The sequence below is a fragment of the Pantherophis guttatus genome, chromosome 13, assembly GCF_059756535.1.
Source record: "Pantherophis guttatus breed Tessera chromosome 13, ASM5975653v1, whole genome shotgun sequence".
Lineage (NCBI taxonomy): Eukaryota > Metazoa > Chordata > Lepidosauria > Squamata > Colubridae > Pantherophis > Pantherophis guttatus.
Window position 1 is genome coordinate 24,126,545 of NC_142075.1, and position 16,241 is coordinate 24,142,785.

Sequence of the window (16,241 nt, forward strand, 5' to 3'; positions counted from 1 at the left end):
ACTAGTCTCCCTTTATTTCTTTATCAGCAAATATTATATATATATATAATATAATATTTAAGAATGGTGAAAGTATCCCCAAAATTTGTGCATTAACCCTTTGAAAGATTTGCCCAACTGAGACATTTTCAAACAGATTCCTAAATGACTTAAGTATTTGAAAACTCTTCCTCAAAGAAATATTCAAATTCAGGAAATTTGCAAATAGCCCAATATTGGGAAAAGTGTAACACGGCTATCACACCTTGCTTCACCTGCCCACTGCAAACGGATACAGATTTTTATAGGAAGGATACACCTAATTTACAGAAGCAAAGTTTAAATCTTGATTGTTGGTGGCGAAGATGCTTAGAGTTACTAGAGATTAAGAAGAGTGTTAGACAGAAGAGTTCACAGTACTTACTGAGACACTTAGTAAAAATCTTGAGGAATGCAAATGAAATTTAAGCAATGTATACCAATACTTGTGGCATCTGTGGAGACAATAAAGAGATAGGTTATTGTTGTCCTTTTATTCTTTTAAAGAAATGAAATGATGGAGGAAGAAGAGGAGGAGGAGGAGGAAGAAGAAGAGGAAGAGGAGGAGGAGGAGGAGGAGGAGACAAAACTAAAAAAGAAGCCAAGGACGTTTATTTAATGTCTTTATTATTTTTTCACAATAATAAAAAATAAATTAGTCATAAGCAAAAATATCTTTTTTTCCTCATTGGCCAATATGTGTACAAATATTAAAAGTATGCTGTACAGATGCAGTCCAGGTGGATTGCTGAGCATATAAAACCTGAACTAGTCTAGAGGTCCTTTTAACTTATACATCTCTCACTTTTTAACACGAGAAGCCATTTGTAAAAATGGATGATTAACCATGGAATTTTTAAAAAAAACATACCCATTAAATATGGATTTAAGTATGATACTGATATATTTGACATGGTATAAAATTTCCAGGCTAAAAGCTGATTAGTATTACCAAAAAATCTGGACAAACATGGCAGTGGAATATATAAATAAATACAATTTTAGTCCCTTTTTTGTTTGTTTGTTTGTTAAAAATACACCATAAAAAATATCGCTTTCTAAGTAATAGAACTATTTTGCTGTAGTGGCTTGATCTGCATAGACATCGTTTAGAATACGTACTTTCCTATAAACATCTTGTATTTACAAATATAAAAAAATAAGTTATAAAAAAAGTATATCCTTCTTTATGTTGCCAGATGGGATTAATTTTAGGTTAGTTGGCACAGGGAACGGGAGGGAGGGCCTCATTCTGCCAGTTGCCTAAATCTGGCTTACTTTTCATGCCTCTGTTGAACAGAGATGAGAAATCTCTCTACTTTTGTATGGACCTGGCATAAACAAAGCTAATTTTCTCCAAACCACGAGTTGATCTTGTTTATTGCAAAGCCAACTGGGATCTGAGCTAAAATTGAGTAGAGGGAGTGAGGTGGAATGAATAAAAAGCCTTCTCTTCTTGAACTAAAATCAGCATCAGATACGAAATCTGAGTTCCTAATTCATTCTTCTCTTCAAAGTGAGCAAGACACGTCCTTGAGATGTCTATTTCCATCCAAGAATTGAAGGATGATGCAGGAGGCCTACCCTGACCGATTCTCATCCTTCGGTGCCTTGATTGGAAATCAAAAGCAATCACTCGGTGACATAAACATAGTTAAATTGGAACTTAAGGGAGCTTGTTCTCCATTTCTCCAAGAACAGGGAATGAAAATGATAGAATACAGCAAATGTTCTTAGCCCAGAAGGAGGTCTTGTGGAATGGTCTTACAAATGAAACATGGAGGCCATAAACATGGGTTCCTTAAACTTGTTCCATAGCTGAAGAAAGGAATGTGATGAACCTGAAAAAGGAGACTGAAACAACTTGATTGTTTACTAGAAGACAATTGAAGTAATTGGGGAAAAAACCACGCCATTCTGCAAGATTTGTGGGGAGAGGAGGGGAAGGAATCCACTTCTACAAAAAAACCATTCCTCCCTTGCACAGCCCTCCATGAAGCTGCCTTTTCAGAAGTCAAAGAGAACATGGGTTGGTTAGGTCAACTTGACTCAAGTCAACGAGGAGTTGTTTGGATGATTTGCCATATCTATCCTTGCCCTTCAAAGAGACTGTGAGATGCCAGGTAGTCTTGCTTGGACAACACCTCTAACAAAGTCAACCGCTAATGATCAAGTCACTTTGCCTGGGGCAACACCCAATCAGATGAGCTTCATCAAAAGTGACAATGCAAAGACCTCTCCCACTTCGTTTTAGAAGTGCCAGATGTTCCATCAGCCCCCCCGTGCCTTCTACTGTCAATTTACAACCGCAATGACTTACAACGGACATTCTGGTCCCAATTCTGGTTGTAAGTTTGAAGACTACCTCTATTGTCACGCATCCTGAAAAGCTGAAAGACCAGGTTAGAGACAACAGATTGACATGGAGAAAACCTATGAGGTTGCTAAGAGACATCAGTAACTTGATGGCACATAATAAATCCATCCATCTATCAGTGTGTCTCCTCATGCCTAAAGCTTTGAAGGTCCAGCATTACAGCATGGGTTTCCCCAAAGTTTTTATTACAGTGTGTGTTAGTGGTATCCCCCAAAGGTGCTTCCACGCCCCTTCCATCATTATGGGAAAAAAGAACCACTCTTGGGAAGGTAGAAGTGTTGTGAAAGCAGCTTGGGAGAACTGAGGCACAGGTCCGAAGCCCAGGACGAAGCAGCTGTTATCTTCTCCCTAAAAAGCCCGACTGCCGATTTGCCACTCTGGAACAGGACACACAGCAGGCCGTCTTGTAATAGGTGTAGACGCAGAGGCGGGCTTGAACCACAACATTGCAGTTGTAGTAGTTATCCTTGCAGTTTTCATCTGGAAGCAGAACATGCAAAAGACCTCTTAGGGTAAGGGTCTCCAACCTTGGCAACTTTAAGATTTGTGGACTTCAACTCACAGAATTCAACAAGACTGCAAGGTCCAGTCCAGGAGGTCATCAGGACACTGCCCACTGACTCAAACACTGTCTGTCTGTCTGACTGTTTGTCTCTATCTATCTATCTATCTATCTATCCATCCATCCACCCACCCACCGACCCACCCACCCACCCATCCATCCAGGAATCTGTTATCTATACCTATCTATATGTCATCTATCATCTATCTATCTTCCAGCCATTCACCCATCCACCCAACTTTTCATTCCAAACTACAACTGAAAAAATAACTTTTTTAAAAAAAAAGAGAGAGATACATGTAGCTCTAGTTAAAAATCATCTATCTATCTGTCTAAGAACTGCCTTCGTAACCTCAGGGGCATCAATAGATTTCTTTCTTTCTTTCTCCACTAGATGGAGTTCCATGGTTAGAAAAACCAGAACGGGCTTCCTACCTATTTCAGGCACGCAGTCCTGGGTGTTGCAGGACTCCCTCTTCACCGGCTTCAGCTGGGAGTCACATTTGGTACTGGGGGACATGTCATCTGAAAGACATCGCACCTCCCGGATTCGGAAGCCCCCTTCACAAGACTTGGAACACTGCAAAACCAAGAGACAAAATAATTGTGGTGCAGTTGGGGGAATCTGTCTGTCTGTCTGTCTGTCAATCTCTGTCTGTCTGTCTGTCAATCTCTGTCTGTCTGTCTATCTAATCAATTATCTATCTATATTATCTATTATCTATCTATCTATCTATCTATCTATCTATCTATCTATCTATCTATCTATCTATCTATCATTTATCTACCATCTACTTACATACCTATCTACCTACCTAGCTAGCTACCCACCAATCATCTGTCTGTCTGTCTGTCTGTCTGTCTGTCTGTCTGTCTGTCTGTCTGCTGGACTGCAGCTTCTAAGATCTTCATTGTTCCCTTCAAGTCTGGGGGTCATCCTTAACCAATGTTTCGTTTTCAGAATCCAAGCTGTGAATGTACTTTTTTTTTTTTAATCCTGTGTGAGGCTCAACATCAGCCGGGGAGGCGATGTGCAGAGATCCCCACTGAGCTGAGCAGTTCTTGGGATGACCCTGTGCAAGTCACTCATTCTCTGACCGATTCCCCTCCCAGGATTATGAGCAGTACAGCAGAGCGAGCCAAACTTGAGTTTCTGGGAAGACCAAAGGCTGCGAATGTAAATAATACCCTGGGTTATTATATGCTTACCTTAATCAGTGCATTTATCTTTAGTCTGCAAGCTATCTCAAGTGTTTCTGAGAGTAATGTTCTTAATGTGCGTTTTTTTAATTAAGCAAAACCTTACTCGCTTGCGTTTTGGTTCCTGCTGCGCCTGGGAACGCGGCAAAAATGCTATTTTGGACAGCACGGAGAGAATGGACCGACTCCACCAATGCGTGGGGAAGAAGGAAGGGACGAATTTATGACCGCAGAAACAAACAGTGAAAGCAACATGTCCCTGCTTTATGATTGCAGCATCAAAATCTACCAGCAGCTGACTTCATCCGCAATCTTCCGATTTTTAAATTATTCATTAAAGAATGTGTTTATAGCACTAGCAATAGAACTTAAGACTTCTATATCACTTCACAGTGTTTTACAGCCCACTCGAAGCAATTTACAGAGTCAGCCTCTTGACCCTGACAATCTGCGTCCTCATTTTCCGACTTTGGAAGGACGGAAGGCTGAGTCAATCTTGAGCCGGTCAGGATTGAACTGCTGGCAGTGGGCAGAGCCAGCCTGCAATCCTGCATTCTAACCACTGTGCCACCACAGCTCCTACGTCACGAATCCAAAAGTTCAAAAATAGTTTCAGCATCAGCAGCGCATTGTACAAATGGCCCTCGACTTATAACCATTGGTTTAGCAACTATCCGAAGTTACAGCACTGAAAAATGCCACGATCGGTCCTCGCCCTTATGACCATCATAGAGTTCCCTGCAGTCACTTGATCAAAATTTGGGTGCTTGTCAACCAGCATTTATTTACGGCAATCACAACATCCTTCCCGGGGTCATGTGATCGGCAATGCTCCCCTTTGGTTACCCCGTCAAGCAAAGTCAATAGGGGACGCCAGGTTCGCTTAACGACTGCACGATTCCCTTAACAACGGCAGCGACTGGCTTAACCACCGTGGCAGCAAAGGTCGTAAACTCAAGAGTCGCTGAACAATTATGGCTATAGGTCGAGGACTGCTACCCGTGTACTTTAATGCAAATCAAGAACGGAAAAAGGATGGATACATACAGCGCTCCATTCGGTACTGAACCATTTAGCACCACAAGGTTTGAGATAGCAGTTCTGCTGGCTGGGGGGTCTTTGCAGGAAGGCGCACTCGTGGGGATTCAGCATCTCAAACTGGTTCTCCGTTTTCCGAATACAGATGACTTCCCGCTGCTGGGTGCCACTGCCACATTCGATGGAACACTGGACGGGTGACAAAAAAGCAGAGGGAGAGATGTACAAGGTGGACAGCTCAACCTTTTCTAGATAACAGAACAAGCTTGCCAAGGTTGAGAAATCCTGGCGTAGAAGCGAACCACACCTCTTAGGACCAGGCAAAAGATTACACAAAGTTTGCTTTCCTATTCCTTCCACAGATATATCCCCCCGTCCTCATTCTTCAGGGACAAGAGGGGAGGGGGAAACACCAGGAGGAATTTCTCACATCAGTTCACATCATTTCTGCACAATTAATGTGAGTTCCATTAGCAATTAGATGCTCTTCTCACCCAAGAATATGCATACATTTGTGAGTGGATCCCACAGAAGAGATACAATAGCTAAACAACTTGATTCCTAGAATTTCATCCCATAATCTTTTTGAAACAGGTTTGATGGAACAGGGGAACATGTACTTGTTCCCAATTAAATATCTTCTGGGGAAGAGAGCAGCAGCAGTCCAGGGTTATGTTATTTTTCCCTCTTTGCCTTTTCCAAAATCCATTTATTCCACTTGTCTTGTTTCTGTGTCCAGGATTTTGATGCTTTCCTGGTTCCAGTTTGGATATCTTTCTCTTTCCTAGTGTTCCAGACAGCCAGGAATCGCATATTAACCTCAGCAATGCCCTGAATTGATAAAGTGACCCAAATGCTATTAAAATAAGTGTGTGACCTGGGAAATCACTGTAAGAATATCGTGTCCCATTTGTAAAAGAACTGTGCGCTGAACTAAGCCAACACAGAAACAGCTTCTCGTACCTTGAATAGCAATCATGAGAAAGCAAGAAAAATAGAATTAAAAGATACGTCAGTGGCCGATCCAAGAACCGTTGGCTTTGGATTTTAACACTTTGCTTTGTTTTTTTGAGTTCAGTCCAGCTTAATTTGCAGCAACCACCCTCAGGATCTGTTGCAGGCATCTTACTTTAATCAGGAGGACTAATTGATTCTGCTTAGAAACAAAATAAACAGGCGGTTTGATACTTCAAGTTTAATAAGCCCTCGTTTTCACAGAACACCAGTATCAGTTTGCAAGATTCCACCCAACGTCATGTGGCTGTACAGAAACCCGAGCTAGGCCAGCGTGTTTGACCTCTTGTTTAATGTGGGAAAGAAATAAATAAAGAGAGAGAGAGAGAGAGAGAGGAAGAAAGAAAGAAAGAAAGAAAGAAAGAGGGAAGGGAGGTGAGGGGAAGGAGGGAGTGAGGTAGGGAGGAAGGAAGGAAGGAAAGAAAAAAGAAAGGGAGGGGGAGAGGAATAGAGGGGAAGGAGGGAGGGATGGAGGAAGGAAGGAAGGAAGGAAGGAGGGAGAAGGAAGGAAGGAAGGAAGGAAGGAAGGAAGGAAGGAAAGGAAGGGAGGAAGGAAGGAAGGAAGGAAGGAAGGAAAGGGAGGGAGGGAGGGGAGGGGAAGAGAGGGGAAGGAGGGAGGAAGGAGGAAGGAAGGAAGGAAGGAAGGAAGGAAGGAAGGAAGGAAAGAAAGAAAGAAAGAAAGGGAGGGAGGGAGGGAGGGCGAGGGGAAGAGAGGGTAAGGAGGGAGGGAGGGAGAAGGAAGGAAGGAAAGAAAGGGAGGGAGGGGAAGAGTGGGGGAGGGAGGGAGGGAGGGAGGGAGGGAGGGAGGGAGGAAGGAAGGAAGGAAGGAAGGAAGGAAGGAAGGAAGGAAGGAAGGAAGGAAGGAAAGAAAGACCTTAAAAAACCAGAGGAAAAATATGTTGGAGTAAGATCCTCCTGGGTGTATCATAATAAAGAAAAAAGGAAAGAGGATTGTGGCATGGGTGGATATTTGAAGGGAAAGGAGTTTGGAGTTTTTCAGAAGTTTTTCTTAGGAGAACTAAGACAAGGCAGGCTGGCCAAAGGCGAGCTCTGAATTTCATCCAATTTGTTTTCCTCCATTTAGGTAACTCATTCAATTAGCTCCCGAGGAACCACAAATTCCCTCGCACCCTTTACAAGGAGCAACAAAAAGCAGGGAATTACGCCACCTCTTCCTTTCCAGGCCAATATCCCAAGCAGAATGCATTTCTCTTACGGTTGTGTTGCAGTCCTCTGATCAAAGCATGCATTAAAAAAAAAAAGGCATATATAACAGCAGGCGGTTCTCTGATGCCGTACATTTCTAAACACGTTCTTTCAGGGGCCGAGGTGAGGCTGTTTCCTTTGTATGCATCTCCTACCCAAATATTTGCAAAGCCTGTGTGGAAATGAGGTGGAACCAGCTTGAGCGTCAGAAAGACCACAGATCAGCAGAAATCCAAGTGGGTAAAGACGCCCTTTCCCTTGGGGCAGCCATCGCACAAATGTGGGCGGGTTTTTTTTCTTCCCCCAAAACACAAAATTGCAGTTTCTAAGCCAGGGGTCAGCAACCGGCGGCTCTGGAGCCGCATGTGGCTCTTTGACCCCTCTGCTGCGGCTCCCTGTCACTCAAAATATGTGTCACCACCACTAATGTGCGACATCCACCCGGCACGCGATTTATTGAGCTTTTCAACCCCCGGTAGGCCAGCCATGGATAAATCCAAGAAAAGAAAAGTTTCAGAAGAAAACAGAATGTTTAGTTCAACTACATATGCTAGTTTTGTGGCCGCTCAAGAAATAGTCAGGGACGGGAAGGGTTTTGTGGCTCCCGGTGTTTTCTTTTCTGTGGGAAATGGTCCAAATGGCTCTTTGAGTGTTTAAGGTTGCAGACCCCTGTTCTAAGCAAAAGTGCTACTTCTCCAGCAATTTGAGGTGAGAATTCAGGTTGACTTCTGGCTTCTAAAAACCTCTCGTCCTTTTCCATCTTTGGGAAGGACTAGCAATCCACCAGGGTTTTTGGACATGGACTTTCAGGTCTGAAAAAGCTAATTTTGGCTTTTGAAGATCTCTCCTGTCTCCTTAAAGGTTAAATATATACAGACACAGCACTTTGTGAAAATGATCTTGAGAAGACAACTCCAACAATTTACCAGTTTCTAGGTCACTTTGAAAGGCTACGATTGCTAAAGAGCTTTGGAGCTTTGGGTTAGCCTAGCATAACTGACTCTTATTTTAAAAAGGGGAATATTGTTGATGGGCCAAGTATAATTTTTGTAATATTTGAATAGACGTAGATCAGCTGTCCCAGCGAAAAGTACAGGCTGTTCCGAGCAAAATCAACACACGTGATACCGAAAGTGTTCTAAACGCAGCTCAAACTGACCCAAATCCAGAATAACAAAAGTTTTTAGTATGGTCTGGTTAAGAGAGATTGGGGGGGGGGGAGATAACTCAGCCTAAACTCATCGCTTTTAACTGTTCACCAACAAAAGCAAAGAGTTGTGTCTCAATCTAAGAGTGTCAAGTTCTAAGACTGCAGTTTGGCACAAGAAACCAATACTTAGAATAGACTGGGGGGTCCTTGGTGCTCTCTGAGCTTGGTTGTTTTCTTGCAGATGTTTCATGACCCAACTAGATAACACCATCAATGCTAGAGGGACATATTCTCATGTCCAACAGAGAGCAAACCCTCTCCCTTCTGCATTGATGAGGTTCCCTAGTTGGGTCATGAAACGTCTGCAAGAAAACTGCCAAACTCAGAGAGCACCAAAGAATCCACAGTCCTCCTCCTCCTCCTTCCTCTCTCCCTCTGTTGTAGCATTGATGATATTACCCAGTTTATGTAATGAAATATTTGCAAGAAAACGATCAAGCTCAGAGAGCATCAACGTCCCCACAGTTCAACCCTGAGTTACAAATATTCTCTTCTACGAGTAGTGGACTAATAGACTTGCCTTGTACATATATATATATAGAGAGAGAGAGGGATGTGATGCTTTGAATTAAATACTTTTATTCAATACCTTCTCTACATCTGACCTCAGGGCTGTAATAAATTCATTTGACCATACTTTGCTGGAGACTTTCACTTCCATCTTTTTGGAACGTCCCTGCTCAAAATCTTTTCTCCAGAGTAAGATGAAGAAATTTTCTTTAGCTCTAAAGTTTCACCCATTCTTTCCCTGCCTGATCCTTTGCTTGGGCTCCAGTTCTCCTGAATTCTAAGTAGAGCATTCTTAAAACTCATAGATTTGGAGTCCCTGAGTTTCTTTGCCGTTCCAGAATTCTGCCGTTATTGATCCATGTGTCTTGATAAAAATCAGCTTCAATCAGCTACTGGTTTCCATGAAGAATATGAGGATTTTTCTTTTGGGTAAGTGGATACGTGCAATAGAAACTGATTAATTCTGGGCATCAATTTTACCCATCCTCAAGGGTAGCATTTAATCAAGTCACTGAAATCTATTTGTGTATCCGTAGAAACCTTGATGTATTCCTATCAAGTTTAGCTTTGCCCTTTATCTCAGGGGTCTCCAATCTTGACAATTTTGCAGACTTGTGGACTTCAACTCCCAGAATTCCTCAGCCAGCCAGAAATCTGGGAGTTGAAGTCCACAAGTCATAAAATTGCCCAGATTGACCTGTTCCAATTTTCTGGGCACAGATGCAACTCTTGCTCCAATATTTGAGTTCCTTTTCACTTTCTTCTCTTTTCCCTTTTTATTGTGTACCAATCAGATGATTGATGGAGTTGAGCTGATTTATCTGAGTAGGCTTTCAAGCCATCATTATTTTTGAGATGCCTGAAAGGCTCACGTATTTATCCTGATGCAAGGGCTCATAAATTACCTCTATTTTTCAATGGGGACACCAGCGATCATAAACCAACAACTAAGTTGCACAATTTTAATAAAGCTCTTTTGAAAGGGCTATCATCTGCTTTCAATACGACAGCCCTGAAAAGTGCTTTTGTGTCATTTTCTATGTTTTCCAGTCCTACCATATCAGTATGTGCCCATCTGTTGCAGAGAAAGAGATTATAACTAACAAAGGAGAATTAAAGTCTTGTGGGTTTTAAAATATTCTCGGGTGCCTATTCCTGAAGAATTTATTACCTTGGAGAAATAAATTAGAGGCCTGGGGCGAGAGGGTAGATTTATAGATAAACTCAACATGGATGTCTGGAGTTCAAACATAATTCCTGTTAACAGCATTGTAAATTGCGGGTCTCCGAGCAAGTTAACTCTTAGGGGAGCAGTTAACCAAATGAAAACTTTTGGCTGTTGCAAAAGTTGTGTTTTATTTTCAGGGAAAAACGTTTGTGGAGTGGGAATGACCTGCTGGTGCTTAGCAAAGTGTAAGGTGTGAGTATCGCCAACGTTACTAGAGGAAAAATGGAAGGAACTGCTTTTATCAGAACCGACTAAGCTTCTAAAATCCATTGTGCAAACTTGCCATCCTGAGAATCTCCAAATGTTAATTCTATGCTCAGGGAGACCGGGGCTAATGATGACAGACAATCCTTGATTAGGCGACTGGAGGCTAAAACATATGAAGAATGGTTGCAGGAACTGGGTATGTCTAGTTTAATGAAAAGAAGGACTAGGGGAGACATGATAGCAGCGTTCCAATATCTCAGGGGCTGCCCCAAAGAAGAGGGAGTTAAACTCTTCTCCAAAGCACCTGAAGGCAGGACAAGAAGCAATGGGTGGAAACTCATCAAGGAGAGAAGCAACTTAGAACTAAGGAGAAATTTCCTGACAGTTAGAACAATGAATTATTGGAATGAATTGCCTCCAGAAGTTGTGAATGCTCCAACACTGGAAGTTTTTAAGAAGAGGTTGAATAACCATTTGTCTGAAGTGGTGTAGGGTTTCCTGCCTAAGCAGAGGGTTGGACTAGAAGACCTCCAAGGTCCCTTCCAACTCCGTTATTCCATTCTACATAATTCACTGACCATCTAATTTAGATCTCCTTTCAAAGAGCATTTTCTGGGACCACAGAGAGAAGTATTTTTTTAAAAAAACTGGGGAGGGGGGGAGAGAAGGCTTCACTTATGAGAAGATTTTGAGTCCTGAAAACTATGGACCAAAGCAACAGATCTAAATCATGGCATTTTGTAAGATTAATACAAGCATGAGAAACAATTCACACATCAAAGTTTGTTGGAACCAATCCTTGATTTGGTCAACTGTTTCTTTGATCACAAGGTGGCTCCAGCCTTTTTAGAGGAGATAAGGAGAAACCACAAGGTTTGCAAAAATTCTGGGAAAGTGCCTGATAACAATGTTCCTCAATGTTATAAATCATGGAAGTGGGCTTAACACCCCCCCCCACCCCACCCCCAGTGAAAAACTACTGGCTTCAAATCCCAGGTCTCTTGTTTTGACTTCACACATATTTGCAGCATCTCAGTAAGCATTGAGTCTCAAGGTCAGATTAGAAGAATGTGAGATAAGCGGGTTGTAGACTGCTGGAGAAAGACCTTTGCAAATACTCTACTATGTTCTTCTTTGGATTAAAGGAGCAGAATATAGAGTAACAGAGTTGGAAGGGACCTTGGAGGTCTTCTAGTCCAACCCCCTGCTCAAGCAGGAAACCCTGTACCACTTCAGACAAATGGCTGTCCAGTCTCTTCTTAAAAACCTCCAGTGATGAAGCACTCACAACTTCTGGAGGCAAGCTGTTAATTGTTCTCACTTTTAGGAAATTTCTCCTTAGTTCCAGGTTGCTTCTCTCCTTGATAAATTTCCACCCATTGCTTCTTGTCCTGCCCTCAGGTGCTTTGGAGAATAGCTTGTCTCCCTTTTCTTTGTGGCAACCCCTCAGATATTGGAAGACTGTGATCGTGTCACCCCTAGTCCTTCTTTCCTCCTAGTATTCTCAACTATGATTGTAGGGTCTTCCTTCTGATCTTGCAATGCTACTTGCTTGAAAACAGAGGTGTCCAACTTTGGCAACTTTAAGGCTTGTGGACTTCAGGATGCTAGGATATCCAGAACTCGGAGGACCAATTGTGACTCTCCCTTGGACGCTCCCCATCACCAACTTGAATAAATGGTCATAACCTGAGGACTATCTGAAGACATATTGCAGGAGTAGAACCCATGGCTCTGACTTTACCTTTTTGGTGTGGAAAGACTACATTTAAAGCCATATCTTATTTCTGGCTCTGCAGGGTTTAGCACAGGGGTCACCTGTCTTGCTGAAACCCCGTGATGCTTATCGCGGCTTATATTTCAGCAGGATCTTCTGAGATGCCTTCAAACTGCAGGACCAGAAAGAGAAGTGGGAAACGGGGCTACTCTCCCCCCTCAGCTGAGAAATCAATAACAGATGAGACCTCAAATGGGCCCCTTCCATCTCTCTGTGATAAGACAACCAGCAAAAACTGGCTAGGCTCTACCACATCTGCATTGCAGCTGTTCTTAAGACCGCACAGCATTAAGGACAGATGAAAGAGCAATCTAGTGTCCTTCCCACCTGCTCTTGGGGGAGGGGGCTGCAAGGCCTTTCTTACATCATGGCCTTGAGACAGACCTTGGTTCTCTTGGCAACCATTCCAGATAAAGTAAAGATTTCCCCATGTCCACCAGCTGTAGGGGGCACTGCTCATCTCCGTTTCTTGGCCAGCATTGTCCGAAGATATTTTCTGTGGTCATATGGCCAGCATGGCTCTATGCCAAAGGCACACGGAACGCTGTTACCTTGCCACCGAAGGGGTACCTATTCATCTACTCGAATTTGATAACAGAATAACAGAGTTGGAAGGGACCTTGGAGGTCTTCTAGTCTGACCCCCTGCTCAGGTAGGAAACGCTGTCCAATCTCTTCTTAAAAACTTCCAGTGTGGGAGCATTTACAACTTCTGGAGGCAAGGAGTTCCACTGATTAATTGTTCTCACTGTCAGGAAATTTCTCCTTAGTTCTAAGTTGCTTCTCTCCTTGATTAGCTTCCATCCGTTGATTCTTGTCCTGCCCTCAGGTGCTTTGGAGAACAGCTTGACTCCCTCTTCTTTGGGGCAGCCCCTGAGATATTGGAACGCTGCTATCATGTCACCCCTAGTCCTTCTTTTCACTAGACTACTGTAGACATACCCGATTCCTGCAACTGTTATTTATATGCTTTAGCCTGCAGTCCCTTAAACCAGGGGTGAAATCCAGCAGGTTCTGACAGGTTCTGGAGAACTGGTAGCAGAAATTTTGAGTAGTTCGGAGAACCAGCAAATGCCACCTCTGGTTAGTCCCAGAGTGGAGTGGGAATGGAGATTTTGCCGTATCCTTCCCCTGCCACACCCACCAAGCCACGCCTACAGAACCAGTAGTAAAAAAAAATTGTATTTCACCACTGCCCTAAATATCTTTGTTGCTCTTCTCTGCACTCTTTCCAGAGCCTCAACATCTTTTTTATGGTGGTGACCAAAGTTGGATGCAGTATTCCAAGTGTGGTCCTATCAAGGGCTTATAAAATGGTATTAACCCTTCACACTTGAGTCTATCCCTCTGTTAATGCAGCCTAGGGCTGTGTTGGCTTTTTTGGCTGCTGCAACATACCTCCTATTTATTTGTAAGCTTTCGTACCACTAGGTGGGCAGGAGCTCAGGCAAGGAACGGGAGCTCACCCCATTGTGCAGCACTCGGGTCTCGAACCTGAAAGCTGTCAGCTTTCCCTCTGACAAGATCAGTGTCTTTAATATTTGAGCCCTCATGCCCCCTCCAGCTAAAGAAGGATCCAGAAATACATCACATCCATGCATCAAAGGTACCTGAGTCCAGCTGCCAGCAAACCACTCAACTTTCCCCAGACAAGGCCCGTTGTCACAGGGGGTGCTTTCCGTGGGTCTGTTGTGCCCGCAACCCTCCAGTGGCAAACTGCTGATGTGGTTGGTCATGCAGACCACGGAACGGGTTCGGACGCCAGAACCACATTCTGCCGAGCACTGTTGGGACGAAAAAGACAATGGGAGGATCGTAAGTACGAGAAAATGAATTATGAGAAGCATCAGGAGGAGAGAGGCTTGTCTGGCACAAAACACACAACACAGGGCCAGATTTCCAGCTGGGAAATCCACCTTGGGCCACGGAGAAAGGCGATGCCACTTTATAATAAAATGAAATAACTTTTAGGGGAGAGTTCGCAAGACATTTTTTTTTTCTTCCTACACATCCTCTTGTACCAGAAAACTGGGGAAGGGGAGAAAAACGGCAGGAGAAAACAGGAAGCACAAAAGGCACCGTGGGTTTTTTTTTCCCCCAAGGGACCCCTTTTCCTTCACCCTGATGGATAAAACAAGAAATACACTTTAGGAAATTAAGCAGAGCTGGCGTTTGCAGAAGGCTGAGTTCCACAGACAGCATGTAATGCAGAGAAAAACACAGCTATATCTCACTTTCTCATACATTATACACAGAAAACACGCAAAGATTTTTTGGGGTATCCAGGGGTGGTGGTAAAAGATGGGGGACCCAACAATGGGATGAAAAATCTGCCTGTTTTTTTTTTCCCCCTCTGTGAATGCAACATAATCTGAACCTTCCAGAACCTCCCAAGTGTTTTGATCGGATGCAAACTCTTCCAAGCGCTTTGCACGCGTCGTACCTAGATCCTCATTTTCCAAGCTTCTCTTCCTTTCTTTAACTCCCTGTCTCACTCTACTGTCCATCACCTTTGAAGACAGACCCAGACAGGCAGGAATTCGTATCTGATTCTTTCAGAGGAGGAGGGAGCAGGGAATGGAGGATTGAAAATAAAGAAAAGCCATGCGCTGAGAGATGTGTGCATAATTGAATTTAAACAGTCACGAACATTTATATTATATTTCACATGGAAAGAAAGCCTCAAGTAAGCATTTCGTTACAGGCTAGGCTGCATGTGCCAATTTTGGCATTTGGCAACTGCACACAACACCCCCAGCCACACACACATATACACACACACGCACAGATGCACACATAATTTCATTAGGGGAAGAGGAGGGGAGGGAGGGAGGGAGGAAGGAAAGGATCAGGAAGGAAGGAAGGAAAGAAGGAAGGAAAGAAGGAAGGAAGGAAGGGAAAAAGGAAGGAAGGAAGGGAAAAAGGAAGGGGAGGGAAGAGAAGGGGAGGGGAAGGAAGGGAAGGGAGGAAAGAAGGAAAGGGGAAGGGAAGGAGAAGAGGAGGAGATGAAGAGGAAGGGGAAGGAAGAGGAGAAATATTGATCTGGTATTGAAGAACTTGGTTCTATGGGATGATAACATTCAGTTATGGAGGTGCTTGAACATTCAAGCTGGTTTTGAGTTCATTAGGAGGGGAGAACACCATAAGAAAAATATATATATATTCTCTGTGTGCGGCTCTAGGAAAAGAAAAAAAAGTATAGCAGAAACACTTTTATTTTAGGGTGGGCTTCGTTTTGTCCCTGCAAAAGATGTTTTCCTTTTCCAGGGTCATTCCTCCCCCAGCCCTCTCCAAGACAAAGAACTGGAAACCACTTTGGGTGAAGCTCCTCAACAATAGTCTCCCTCTGTTTTGTTTTAAATGGCTACAGGCGAGCCCAGCCTCTACGGATCCGGTTTCAGATGAAATGCCAAAGGAGAAGATACAGACCGAACCCGCCCTGCCCTGCCGGCTGAGATTTCAATATAGAATCTACTGCTCCAAAAGAATTCAAAGGGCTTCGGTGGGAGACTTCAGAGCTAAAATATTCCTTGGCGCTCAGCTTCTATCTCGCCCCGCCTTTCAAAATTTGTTAGATATAAATGCCTCTTTCCCTACTCTGTAAATAATGTATATAAGGAATATCAAGGGTTAACTGACTCTCTGACTTATAATGTATTCATGACTCATCACTTGTACATATAGCTCCACCCATTGTGTATATAAGAAGCTGATCACCACTTTTACCTTGCTTCTATCTGTAAATATTCAGTGAATATAGAATGCCATCTGTGATTAAACAGAGCTTTATTTGAATATATAATTCTTATCTTAATTATTGAGTCTGATCCTGAAAATATTGCAACAATCTGGTAGCAGAGGATGGTTTGATAGACTCAATAAGGACTCGATAATG

General features: G+C 43.2%; 1 protein-coding gene across 4 annotated transcripts in view; it reads right to left on the minus strand.

Annotated features, from left to right (window-relative positions):
• Positions 1-628: 628 nt before the first annotated feature.
• The window catches only part of THSD4 (thrombospondin type 1 domain containing 4), a 151,438-nt gene continuing 135,825 nt past the window's right edge, over positions 629-16,241 (minus strand). For all 4 annotated transcript variants that reach the window (XM_034409438.3, XM_034409439.3, XM_034409440.3 and 1 more), the window contains 4 exons: positions 13,957-14,130; positions 5,205-5,384; positions 3,393-3,537; positions 629-2,875 (listed from right to left, as the gene is read on the minus strand). In XM_034409438.3, the coding sequence (XP_034265329.2) occupies positions 2,733-2,875; positions 3,393-3,537; positions 5,205-5,384; positions 13,957-14,130 (642 nt within the window). In that variant the 3' untranslated portion in view covers positions 629-2,732. The remainder of the gene's footprint in view (positions 2,876-3,392; positions 3,538-5,204; positions 5,385-13,956; positions 14,131-16,241) is intronic.